Source organism: Prionailurus bengalensis, chromosome B1 (genome assembly GCF_016509475.1).
Source record: "Prionailurus bengalensis isolate Pbe53 chromosome B1, Fcat_Pben_1.1_paternal_pri, whole genome shotgun sequence".
NCBI classification, from domain to species: Eukaryota; Metazoa; Chordata; class Mammalia; order Carnivora; family Felidae; genus Prionailurus; species Prionailurus bengalensis.
This window is the reverse complement of record NC_057344.1, coordinates 133,888,128-133,900,770: the sequence shown is the minus strand read 5'-3', so window position 1 is coordinate 133,900,770 and position 12,643 is coordinate 133,888,128. Positions and strand designations below refer to the sequence as shown.

The window sequence follows — 12,643 nt, the reverse complement described above, 5'->3', positions numbered from 1 at the left end:
ACATAATACCTCTTTAATCTTCACAATGATCTTATGAAATAGCATTTTGTTTTCATCATTTTACTAGTAAGGAAAATAAGGTTAAATAACATGTTCATGGTTACACAAGTGGCAGAGCCATATTTGAGACCTGGCTGTTTTATATCTGTGTTCTTAACTACTATGCTAATTTGCTCTTCTATAGAAAAAGCTTTCAGAGAAAGTAATTCTTGACCTGATATTTGGAAAACCAATCAGTGGTAGTTTGCTGTCTCAAAGATGGAAAGAACCCGGAGAGTCGAAACAGTATAGATGAAGGTCCAGGGACATAAGATAGCAAACATTTGAGTCACTAGGGTGTTAATAGGGGAAGTAGAAGGAGATAAGGCTCAGAAACAAGGCAAGTCTTTGTGCTTTAAACAAGGAATTCCAATTAAAAAGCTATGAAGTCTCAATGGATGACTGTAAGCTGGGGAGTGGTATAATCAGGTTTGTATGTTAAAAAGGGAGACAGACCAATGTGGAGACAGACCAGTACAAAGACTTACTAAAATGAAATTGCAATATCACAGTGAGAAGTGGACAGACCTTTAAATTTTGGCTGTGGTCTTGGAAATGGAGAAGGGATAGATCCAGCTTGTACTGTCTTGTGAGAGCCAACTGTTAAATTTCTAGGAGTACTGGGAACTATTAAACAAAGCCACCACTAAGAATTACATTATATACACTTAATTATATTAAAAACAAAGGAAATAAATATTCAAAACTCATCACTTCATACTCATTTTACTACATTTTGCTGTTACTTACTCTCAAGGTTATTTATGCCTGTTATATCTGTAGGTGGAAATATTTTATAATGTGTGCTACCATGCATCTCTTCCCAGTTCTGTTCAGTGATGTCATGTCTGACATCAGTAGCTTGAAAACAGCCATGGTGGGATGATTACAACATGAAAATCATCAAATGCCACCCAACAACCTCTCTATCCCCACCCCATCCTGCCCAAAGCTGGTTATTAAACATTTACCACTGGAGACTTCTGAGAACTATTTAAAGGCAGAACAGATAAGCATTAATGACCAATTGGACACTGTGGGAAGAAGAGAAGGAAAAGTCTTGGGTTATCACATTTATAATTTGGGTAGCTGGGTAAATTTATCACCAAGCTAAGGGATTATAAGAGAAGGATCTGGTTTTATTTTTGTTTTTTAACTTTTTAATGTTTATTTTTTTTTTTAATTTTTTTTTTTTTTCAACGTTTATTTATTTTTGGGACAGAGAGAGACAGAGCATGAACGGGGGAGGGGCAGAGAGAGAGGGAGACACAGAATCAGAAACAGGCTCCAGGCTCTGAGCCATCAGCCCAGAGCCCGACGCGGGGCTCGAACTCACGGACCGCGAGATCGTGACCTGGCTGAAGTCGGACGCTTAACCGACTGCGCCACCCAGGCGCCCCTTTAATGTTTATTTATTTGAGAGAGAGAGAGAGAGAGAGAGCGAGCGAGCGAGCATGAGTAGGGGAGGGGCAGAGAGAGAGGGAGACACAGAATCCAAAGAAGGCTTCGGGCTCTGAGCTGTCAGCACAGAGCCCAACATGGGACTTGAACGTACAGACTGGGAGATCATGACCTGAGCTGAAGTCAGAGGCTTAACTGACTGAGCCACCCAGATGCCCTGGGGAGGAGAAGGATCTGGTTTTAGAAGAAAGATGATGAATTAGTTTCAGACTCATTGCATTTGAGTAGAGACATACTTGGATAAATAGGTGTGGAGGTAAGCATAGAGCTTGGGGCTAAAGTAGAGTTTTCGACGCTATTACTATCAGAAACCATACAGTGAGTAGAGCAGAGGGCAGGAGCCACAACCCTGGTGAGTAAAGACCATTAGGTAACATTAGAGGATTAGAAAAGGTAAAGGTACAAAGGATGAGGGAAAGGAGAGTCACATAAGAAAAAGAAAGTATTGGGGCGCCTGGGTGGCGCAGTCGGTTAAGCGTCCGACTTCAGCCAGGTCACGATCTCGCGGTCCGTGAGTTCGAGCCCCGCGTCAGGCTCTGGGCTGATGGCTCGGAGCCTGGAGCCTGTTTCCGATTCTGTGTCTCCCTCTCTCTCTGCCCCTCCCCCGTTCATGCTCTGTCTCTGTCTCTCTCTGTCCCAAAAATAAAATAAAACATTGAAAAAAAAGTTTAAAAAAAAAAAGAAAAAGAAAGTATTAAATGTCATAGAGAGGTCAAAGTAAACAAGGCCAGTGAATTATCCATTGCCTTTGCAAATACAGAAGTTATTGGAGAGTGGAGGGAGAATAAGTTTGGTGCAATAGTGTTGGTATAGGCCAGTCTGCAGTGACTGGAGACTGTATAGACAGTGATGTGATGAAGACAATGAATGTAGACTACTTGTTTAAGATGGTTGGCTGTGAAAGGAAGGTAAGATGGTAGCTAAGGGGGGACATGTGGTCACAGGAAATTTTTATTTGTATTTAAATGTGGTCATTAAAGCATTTTCTATGCTGAGGGGAAAGCATAAGTAACGAATGAGAAGAAAAAGGGAGAAAGGAGATTTGCTAAACAATGATAACCCCAGTGAACCACAACTTCTGGGCTTTATGCCCTGTGACTTTGGCCTTGGTCTTGTGACTTGTTTCAGCCAATGGAACATTAGCAAACATGTCAGCAGAGGTTTAGTAAGTACTGGCATATTGGGATTTGTCTTTCTATGAAAGTCATTTACCATGCTGTAAGACAGTTTGGGCTAGAGACAAGTTTGGACCACTGCATGATAAGTGGCCACATAGAACCCTGGAAAATGACAGACTATCTGGGATGGTTTGGCCCAGCTGAGCTCCCAGCTTGCTGGAGTCATGTGAATGACTCCAGACAAAAATCACCAGAAGAACCACCAGGGTGAGCCCAGTTCAGATTGCAGAATCATGTACAAATAAGGGGATTGTTTTAAGTCATTTAGTTTTGGGTTGGATTATTACGCATTAATTGATAACTGAAATGGAGAAAACAGAGAAGCTGCTCAAGTCACTGTGAAGACAATATTGCACAGTGATTTAAGACACAGGCCTTCTGGGCTCACTACTTAATTTGCATAATCTTGGTTAAATTATTTAGTTTTGGGGTGCCTGGGTGGCTTGGTCAGTTGAGCATCCAACTACAGCTCAGGTCATGATTTCAAGCCCCACATCAGGCTTGCTGCTGTCAGTCTGTCAGTGCAGAGCCCACTTTGGATCCTCTGTCCCCCCTCTCTTTTTGCCCCTCTCCTGCTTGTGCGCACATGTGCGTGTGTTCTCTCTCGAAAAATAAATAAAACATTAAAAAAATTTAGCTTTTTTGAGTCTCAGTTCTTCATCTGTACAACGATGAAGTGAGATGACAGAATCTCAGGAAGCCTTTGATAAATATTTGCTGGTCTAATATTAAAGCACAGGTGGAAGGTTTAATTTTGAAGAGAAGAGGGATTCTTTGTTCTTTCAGACAGAAGGGAGGAAGGCTTAACTATAAGGATATATTGAGGCAAGGCCCCAGGAATTCATGAAGTTGGACTTAGCTATACCTTTTTTACATTTATATAACATTTCACGGTGATAAAGTACTTTCTTTATACTCTCTTCATTTGATCCAATAAAGAAAGGAAGTAGACAACATTTAACTATAAAGAACCAGAAGCTTAAAGAATCTGAATTACTTTGCTAAATGCAAGGCTTAAGAGGTGAGCAAGGACATTTGCAATGACACGGGTGGAGCTAGAGTGTATCATGCTAAGCAAAATAAGTCGGAGAAAGAGAAATACCATACGATTTCATTTATGTGGAATTTAAGAAACATGAACATGGGATAAGGGGGCAAAATAGAAGGAAGCAAACCACAAGAGACTCTTAATTATACAGAACTGAGGGTTGATGGGGGGAGGTGGGTAGGGACTGGGCTAAATGGGTGATGGGTACTAAGGGGGGCACATATGAGCACTGGGGTGTTGTATGTAAGTGATTAATCACTAAATTCTACACCTGACACCAAATTTACCATATATGTTAACTAACTAGAATTTAAATAAAACTTCAAAAAAAGAAGAGGTGAACAATTAGAATGCACTGCTTTGGACTCTGAATTCAAGATTCTCAAATGGCTGCGGAACTGGCTGCAGACAAGAAATCAGAGATTCGGGCATTGCGCCCTGGCTCTGCCAAGTACTAAATACTACTTTTGAGCAAATTACTTAATCTCTCCAAACTTCATGTATAGAATGAAAATAACAATTCCCTGCAATGTCAAAGAGAGCCATTGAGGGGCACCTGGGTGGCTCAGTCGGTTAAGCATCTGACTCTTGATTTTGGCTCAGGTCACAATGCCACGGTTTATGAGTTCAAGCTCCGTGTCGGACAGCACAAAGTCTGCTTGAAATTCTCTCTCTCTCTCTCTCTCAATAAACAAACAACTTAAAAAAATGGGAATCATTGAGGTGGAGAAGCTGTTTGCAAACTCTGAAGTAACAGGCACATGTAAGTAATTATTATTTCCATTGCCCTGCCTTGTGCATCTCATCAATAATATTATAGTCGTTTATGTCTTCTATTAAGTATGACATAAAGGAAATGAATCTTCAGTGTTCCTTTGCTTTTTCCCTCCATTGTTCCCTGTCTTCTTCTCCTTGGTGATCTCAAACTGCCCAGGAGACCTAGTTCCAAACATGTTTATGTTTAGTTCACTCATTAAAAACAAAAACAAACCTGTCCTATATAACACATATTTAAATTCTAGTTTTCGGGGCGCCTGGGTGGCGCAGTCGGTTAAGCGTCCGACTTCAGCCAGGTCACGATCTCGCGGTCCGTGAGTTCGAGCCCCGCGTCAGGCTCTGGGCTGATGGCTCAGAGCCTGGAGCCTGTGTCCGATTCTGTGTCTCCCTCTCTCTCTGCCCCTCCCCCATTCGTGCTCTGTCTCTCTCTGTCCCAAAAATAAATAAAAAACGTTGAAAAAAAAATTAAAAAAAAAATTCTAGTTTTCTACATGCTTCTAATCCATACTTAGGAGAAAAGGATATTCCTGAACTAATGTCTTCCTAGCCTCAGGTAAGAGGTATTTTCACATTGGCTTTAGCCCATAGGAGGCTACCACAGTGCTGAAAATCTTGGCATAGCTGTGGGAAGACGTAATAAGACTTGGAGTGAGTATAGAGTTTGTCACATGACCTCTGTCAGCCAACTGTGCAGGTTTTTTGACCATCAACTCAACATCTCCTATGTGATCCCTGATTATTGACTGTGTCCAGGATGGAACTATTTTTTAAGGGTCTCATGTTTATTTCCATCCTGAAAAAACAAAATATGAAGACAGAATATAGCTGTGTCATTTAGAATGACCAAAGTGGGAAATCACCCTGAATTTTCACTTTTTTGTTTTGTTTTGTTTTGTTTTAAAGTAGGCTTCACATCCAGCGTGGAGCCAATGTGGGGCTTGAACTCACTACCTGAGATCAACAGCACTCAACAGACTGAGCTACCCAGGCACCATTCAAATTTTCACTTACAAAGCAGATAACAGTGTTATCTTCTAAAGACTGGACCTCGTGGAACAATCTAGTATCCAGGATGTAGAAGGCCTCGAGTTCTTGTGCTGTGTCCTATGTTGTCCTTCAGACCAGTCTCTGGGCATTTTTGTCTCACTGAGCTAATTGTATTTGCCACACACTGATCAAAATAATTTCACAGCCTTTAGCTTATTTTAAGAACTGAACAAATGTGCTGATTTGTATAAATAAGACAGAATAGAGAACTTTCCTGGAAAATGAGAGATATTTTGAAAATAACTGTCACACTGAAGACTACAGGGAGGCTTAATTAGCTGATGCTTGCAAAGTACTTTGAAAATGAAATTCATGATGTCCTTGCTAAGTATGATGAATACCATTTAATCTTGGATAAGTAAAAAGTCACATATTTTGAGGCATTCAAATTTGGTGTGCACTGTCTACAAAATGCAGAATGTCCTTTTTGTAGAAAGAACAAATAAAACTCTTGGTGAAAAATGAAGAAATGAGACAAATTTTTGAATACAAAGTTATTAGTCTTGAAGACTTAAATATGGAGTGTTGATGTGAAATTAGATCGTTATTTAGCCCAACTGAATGAGTCTATCCAGAGACATTGGCATGGCTGAAAGAACACTGGTATAGAATTGGAATCTAAGTTCCAGACCTGAACTGCATCTGCCAGCCAAGAGACTTTTTTTATTTTTATTTTTTTAATGTTTTTATTTATTTTTGAGATACAGAGAGACAGAGCATGAGCAGGGGAGGGGCAGAGAGAGAGGGAGACACAGAATCCAAAGCAGGCTCCATGCTCTGAGCTGTCAGCACAGAGCTTGATGTGGAGCTCAAACTCACGGACTGTGAGATCATGACCTGAGCCGAAGTTGGACGCTTAAATGACTGAGCCACCCAGGCGCCCCACCAAAAGACTTTTTGTCAAGTCACTGGTTTCTTCATCTACAAAGTAGGAAAAATTATAGTACCTTTCCTATTTACCTTCTAGGGTTGTTTTGAGACCCAATGTGACCATATAGTCATTTGATGATTTCACCTGTAAAAAATGAAATGAAGGGTATCATTTCTTTACAACATTCATGAGGGAAAAATGGCTTAATAACTCCAATAATTAATGCTTCACCGAGACTTTAACTCATCCCTTTAGAGTTCTTAAGTGTTTTCTTTCTTTCCTTTGTACCACTGTTTCTTTTCATGGGTCTGAAGAGGTTAGAGATGAGAGGTGATAAGGAACTTTGAGGCGAGCCTTTTTCCTCTGTTAGGAGCAGAGTGTCTCATTACCAAACTTTCAGGAGAACCTCATTTGGAATTTTAAAAGATGATAGCTAGACTGCATTTTATAGGAATGGCCTTTCTGGGGAAATGTAGGATTTGACATTTCATATGCCTGAAGTTCTTCTACTGGCCAGCCCATGCAGCATGGAAACAAACAGCCAGATGAAAGAAACATTTAGCACGGCAGAAACAGGTCTCCCCATTAAGAACCAAATATCCATGAATGTCAACAGCTTACATGGGTAGCTGTTTTAAGACCATTTCTACCATTTCTTATTTAATACACATAAACATTACAGTACAGTGAAGATGACTGTAAATTCTTTGCTGTTCCTTCTGTAAAGAGGTGGAATCTAATTCTCTTCCTCTTAAATCTGGACTGACTTTAGTTACTTGACCATATGATTGAGGCAGAAGTGATGTCTGAGGACTCTGGAGTTTGGCTCATAAGAAGCTTTGGCATTTTGACCTAGATCTCTGGGATATTTGTTTTGGGAGGCCTGATCTTCTTTGTAGGAAACTCGATCCACCGAAGACACTGTTCAATGGTGCCTGCAGATTACAGCTTTCCATCTGTCTTTGCAAAGGCATAGCATATGTGAGCACAGCCACCTTGGACCCTCCAGAGTAGTTCATTTGCTATTTCAGTACCTCTGAGTGACCTGCCCAAACTCCACACCCACATAAGCTTGAGACATTATGAAATGGTTATTGTTTTAAGTCACTAAGTGTGCAAGCAGCAATACATAATCGGAATATTAAATATCTTGAGTGAAATAGCACTCAGGTATAGTCAGTAGTAGTAGCATCACTTATCTTCACCCAAATATAGTTTTATTGAAAAAGTAGGCTTTGGGGCATCTGGGTGGCTCAATTGGTTAAGCATCCAACTTCAACTCAGGCCATAATCTCGAGGTTCATGAGTTTGAGCCCCACCATTGTGCTCTGTGCTAATAGCTCAGAGCCTGGAGCCTACTTCAGATTCTGCATCCCCCTCTCTCTGCCCATCCCCTGCTCGCTCTCTCTCAAAAATAAACATTAAAAAAAAAGAAAAAGTAGATTTTTATCATTGACTATTATATATAATAATATACTAGCTTTTATTTTTTGAGATTTTACTATATGCCAGGTACTACACTAAACGTTTCATCTATGAATCATCCATGTATTCGTACCTATTGCTTCACCTCTACCTCAAGGCATATCCATTCAGTGACAGCTTCCTGAGCTCTGGACCACTGTGACCAGTCATGGATGAGGAAGACGGAATTATTTTTCAGGGACATTCTCAAAGATTTCTCTCTCTCTCCAGCTCAGGAGAAATGAGTACATTCTCCCTCTTCTATAATGTGTAATTGAAAGATTACTTTAATTATTATCTAGAGGATCTCACAGGCTTATCTTAGGCAAGGCTGTGCCATAGCCATGTTTCCACACCTCTTCATCATTCCTCTCAGATCTCCTCATCTGATTGTACCACTCATCACTCACTAATCTCACTGGGTCTCATAACTCTGTATAGGATGGAGCCATGGAGGCTGTGCTCTTTTCTTTTCCTCAGGCATTTGCCAGCCCTTCTGAAAGTTTCCACTGTTGCCTATGTTAAAAATGATTGCAACAGGCTAAGAGAGCATGAAGATCTGAGCAAACATGGTGTCTTTTTTTTTTTTAAGATTTTATTTTTAGGTAATCTCTACACTCACATGTGGGGCTCAAACTCAACAACCCCAAGATCAAGAGTCACACACTCCACTGACTTGATGCCATTGTAAACATGGTATCTTGAAATCAGTTACAGGTTTTTACTGACCTATAAACAAGGTCAAGTCTTTTTTATTTTTTTGAGAGGCAGAGAATGTGTGCAGGGAAGGGGCAGAGGGAGAAAGAATCTTAAGCAGGCTCCTTGCCCAGCGTGGAGACCAACATGGAGCTTGAGCTGAAATCAAGAGCTGGGTGCTTAACTGACTGCACCCAGGTGCCCCAAGGTCAAGTCTTCTGACTTTAGTAAATCTTAGGCTATGATTCCTCTGGTTCCTATCATATCATATAGATGATATATATAACTGAAGCTGAATCAAGTATAGTAAAAATGCTTTGCTTTTGGAGCTGTTTGAGAATGGTGTAGTGGGAGAAATTATTTTGGCCATATTTATTTTTCTTTGCTCAGATAATATTATGATAAATGTCTTTTTATTTCTTCTCTGTGCATGTAGGGTTTTCTCATACTTATTTTTTCCCTGCCCTCATCTTTTTGTATATCATTTGGGGTAATAGATACTTGAGTGTGGCCAGAGGTGGATATACTACAAAGCTAAGAAGCTTAAGCTTTAGAGCTCCTCACTTGAATGGGCTCCTTACAAAGTCCTACACTTAATTTTGATTTTTCTATTTGGAAAAAGAAGTCCCCACACATACAGCAAACTTTTGGTTCACAAATTCTGAATCTACTCCTGAGTATGACTTACCTGAAGGCTTGGGGCATTTGTCATATTGCAGACTTAATAACATCCGAATGGTTTGCTTCATGTTGTTAATGGCATGACAATTCACCTTTTGAAGCCTAGCCCATGATGTGATCAGACATATTATTCCTATTCTTTTTCTGCCTTTAGTTCTTTTCTCTACCCGTCCCCCCTCCTCCCAGTTTATTTTATTCCCTACGTCCCTGGAATTATTTTCCCCTGAATGCCAGGTTCTTAACTTTCTGCTCTGACTATTCTTATTTGAATTTCCCTTATTAGTTAAACTCTACCAGGATAATATAAAACCTCTTTGGATTCAATGGAAAATGTCTCCCTTTTGTTAATAGAGTAAGTTGGTTGTTAAGCTCTGCTAGTTGGGAGAGGAATTTCAAGTGCTTTCAGCTTTGTGAATGTACCAAGAACTATTCACTGGGGTAGTTCTCTTCCAGGATTAAGAAAAACAGTAAATCATACCTAAGAGCAGTTCCAAGTAGCCTCATTCTCATGGTGTTGGGATCTGCTGGGGAACAATGGTGGGCTTTGATGAGTAGTTCTTGTGTGAACCACTAATGAAAGCACTCACTCCAAGTAGAAGTCCCTCCAGGATTCAGCACATGGTTGAAGCTTCTCATGTGCTTTGGCGAGGTCCAACACATTAAACAGGGAGAACAATTGCTTGCCCCAGTGGTGCAATGTTATTCATTACCTGTCTTCTCTGAAAGAAGCAGATACAATAACCCTAATGAATTTTATGGTTGAGATTTGAGGAATTCTTTGAAAATAGGGTGAAAAACCAAAGCATATTTAGGCCTTAAGAGAGGAAGCTCCAAAAGATTCATTTAAGCAAGGAGAGGACACAGCTGGTCTACAGCTGTTTTCTACCTCTCCCACACTGGGAAAAGATTCTTTCCCCCCAGAATCTAGAAACCTTCCATTTGTTCCTCCAGATGCACACCATCTCCACTCTCCACTCTTCTCCACCCTGAGCTATCCCAGGGCCTGTGAATTGCATCATCAGGTTCTCTTGCCTGATGGTTTCTGTTGGGTACAGCCAGTGGAGTGCACTGCAGGAGAAATTTGGGCGAAGGAGGAGAGCAAAATCAAGGTATACATTTTCTCAGTGCCCTCTCTGTGACTATGTCCCTCTCCTGAAGGTCATAGCCCCTCTCACCTCTCAGTGATCCTCTCCATGCAGCATTTTCTGTCTGGGTTCAGAAAATGCTCCCTCCCATGGTATGAACAAATTTAGTTCTTATCAGTCTGTTCTTAGAACCCCTTGCAGGTTCTCTATACCCTGCCCACACCTTGATAAATAATCCCATTATACATTTTCTCAAGTCCCCAAATTCAATTTTTTTGGCCTGGATCTGTCATTTCCTTCCTGAAACCTTGACCACACAACACTTGATTCAAAATTTAGGATTCATGGGTTTGGATATTTTCAGATCCTTTGCCAACAAAGCTGCCTCCTGCTCCCCAGTGCTGCCCTGTTTCAAGTCTGTCCAACAGTTGCTGTGGGGATCCACTTGGAACTTTTGTTGGTATGAAGATTATTCGATGCAAAGGGCATTTGAGATTAAACAGATGCAGAAAGAAACCTTCTTGGAGCTTCCTTTATCTGACCAAAAGCAGAAACTTCTGAGAAATGAGACATTGCCATGAATTCCCTCTTGAGGGCAGATTGTACTCCCAGGAGAGAGACCAAGAGTAAACCTACCACAAATTCCTCTCCAGGAGAGTTTTGTGGCCACTTATACTTGTATAAACAAACATTTTCACAAAGTTTCTTATCTCCAGTTTGTTCTAAAAACCCTTGTCTTTGCTAAAAAATCTTTTGTCCTTCTCACAGATGCTGTTTCTTCCCCTACTCCTTCCTTTCCCCTTTGAAGTTAGCTATCTATATAAACCTTAAACTTGACCTGCTTAAGGAGCTAGCTACTTTTGTTGGCTTCTGTGTGCATATGAATGAACTTTTTTCTGTTAATCTGTCTTTTGTCAGTTTAATTTGCAGACCCCAAATACTGAATATAAGAGGGTGAGGAAAAGCTTTTTCCTCCTCTACATTGCCTTAGCTGGGGCACATATTTCTTTTTCTTTATGTTTATTATTGTTAATTTTTGAAGTAAGCTTCATGTCCAGTAGGCTTCAATCCAGTCAGCTTCATGCCCAGTGTGGACACTTAACCAACTGAATCACCCAGGAATCGCCATGTTTTTCTCTTTAAATGTAGCATAGCAGTCCTCATCTTTGGAGAGAACCCAAAGCTACAAGGTATTCAAATGTGATCAGCACTCAATAAAGATGATTTTGCTGATAAAATCACAAATTTTGAAGGGTGAATCAAGGAGTTTTAGAAACAAATATGGACAACTAGGTCTGGGAGTACCTATGGTTTTTTCACTTTATAGTCCTCTCCCATTTTTCTTGTCATGCAATCTCTAGAACGTTGACACCAGGATTAATCTGAAACCTTAGAAAGTAAGTTAGTCCTTCTGCTCTTTTCCCCTCCATTATGCAGTCTTTTCTATGCCAAAGGAAATCCAACTCATTAGTTCAGTCTGACTAAACATTTTAAACACTGTTCTAAAACCATTGTTTTTGGGTGGTTAGTCCTGGAACATGTAGAAATTTGCCTAATCAAGAGTAGTCTAATTAGCCAAATTGAAACAAAGTTGTATTTTGGATGAATAATACTGTACAAGGGAATCTGTTGTTAATTCTTTTTGGACAATGACTATTTTTGGTTTCATGGCACTAAAAATGTACACACCACATTCAATAACTAGGCTACAGATCTTTAGAGCTATGAGCCCTATTATCATGATGCTGGGAAGTGTGAGGTGAGTCAGCCACCTCCAGCCATGACTATAACCTCAAACCTTACTGTGGCCACCATCCAAACACAGAGGATTTGAGAAAAATAAAACAAAGAACCAAACATATAGTAAACATAGGCTAGATTTTTGTCCGTTACCTTGTGGGAAAGAAAAGAAGTCAATCATACCCAGAACTCAGACTATAGTAACCTTGTATGTTTCTACCCAGAGTATTTTTCAAATTATAAGAAAACATTTGCTTTTGAAATCAATCACTTTAAATTGTTTTCAGATTACAAGGGGACATCAATCAGTTGATTTTATCAGTGAGCTAATGCTGTACTCCTTCCCTGCCCCCATACCTAAGAAGCTACTAAAATGCAAGATCACTGGGAGTACCAAGGTTTAAACCAAAAGCGTTCTTAGTTTAAAACAAAAGCCTGTAGTATGTTCCTTTACCTATATTTTAGGAAATTACTGAAAAGTTTTCCTGGAAAGAGTTTAACTTGCACTCCACTGTGAGGTCCTTGAAGGCTACTATTATGTGTTAAAATTGGGGAT

At 40.2% G+C, this 12,643-nt stretch overlaps 1 protein-coding gene across 2 annotated transcripts in view; it reads right to left on the bottom strand.

The window, feature by feature from the left end:
• Window positions 1-12,643, bottom strand: part of SPARCL1 (SPARC like 1) — a 51,234-nt gene that overhangs the window by 29,002 nt on the left and 9,589 nt on the right. The window contains exon 2 of one of the 2 annotated variants that reach the window (XM_043572217.1): window positions 6,511-6,565. The exons of the other annotated variant lie outside the window; for it this stretch is intronic. Within the exon in view, the coding sequence (XP_043428152.1) occupies window positions 6,511-6,544 (34 nt within the window). The 5' untranslated portion in view covers window positions 6,545-6,565. The remainder of the gene's footprint in view (window positions 1-6,510; window positions 6,566-12,643) is intronic. 2 annotated transcript variants of the gene reach the window in all.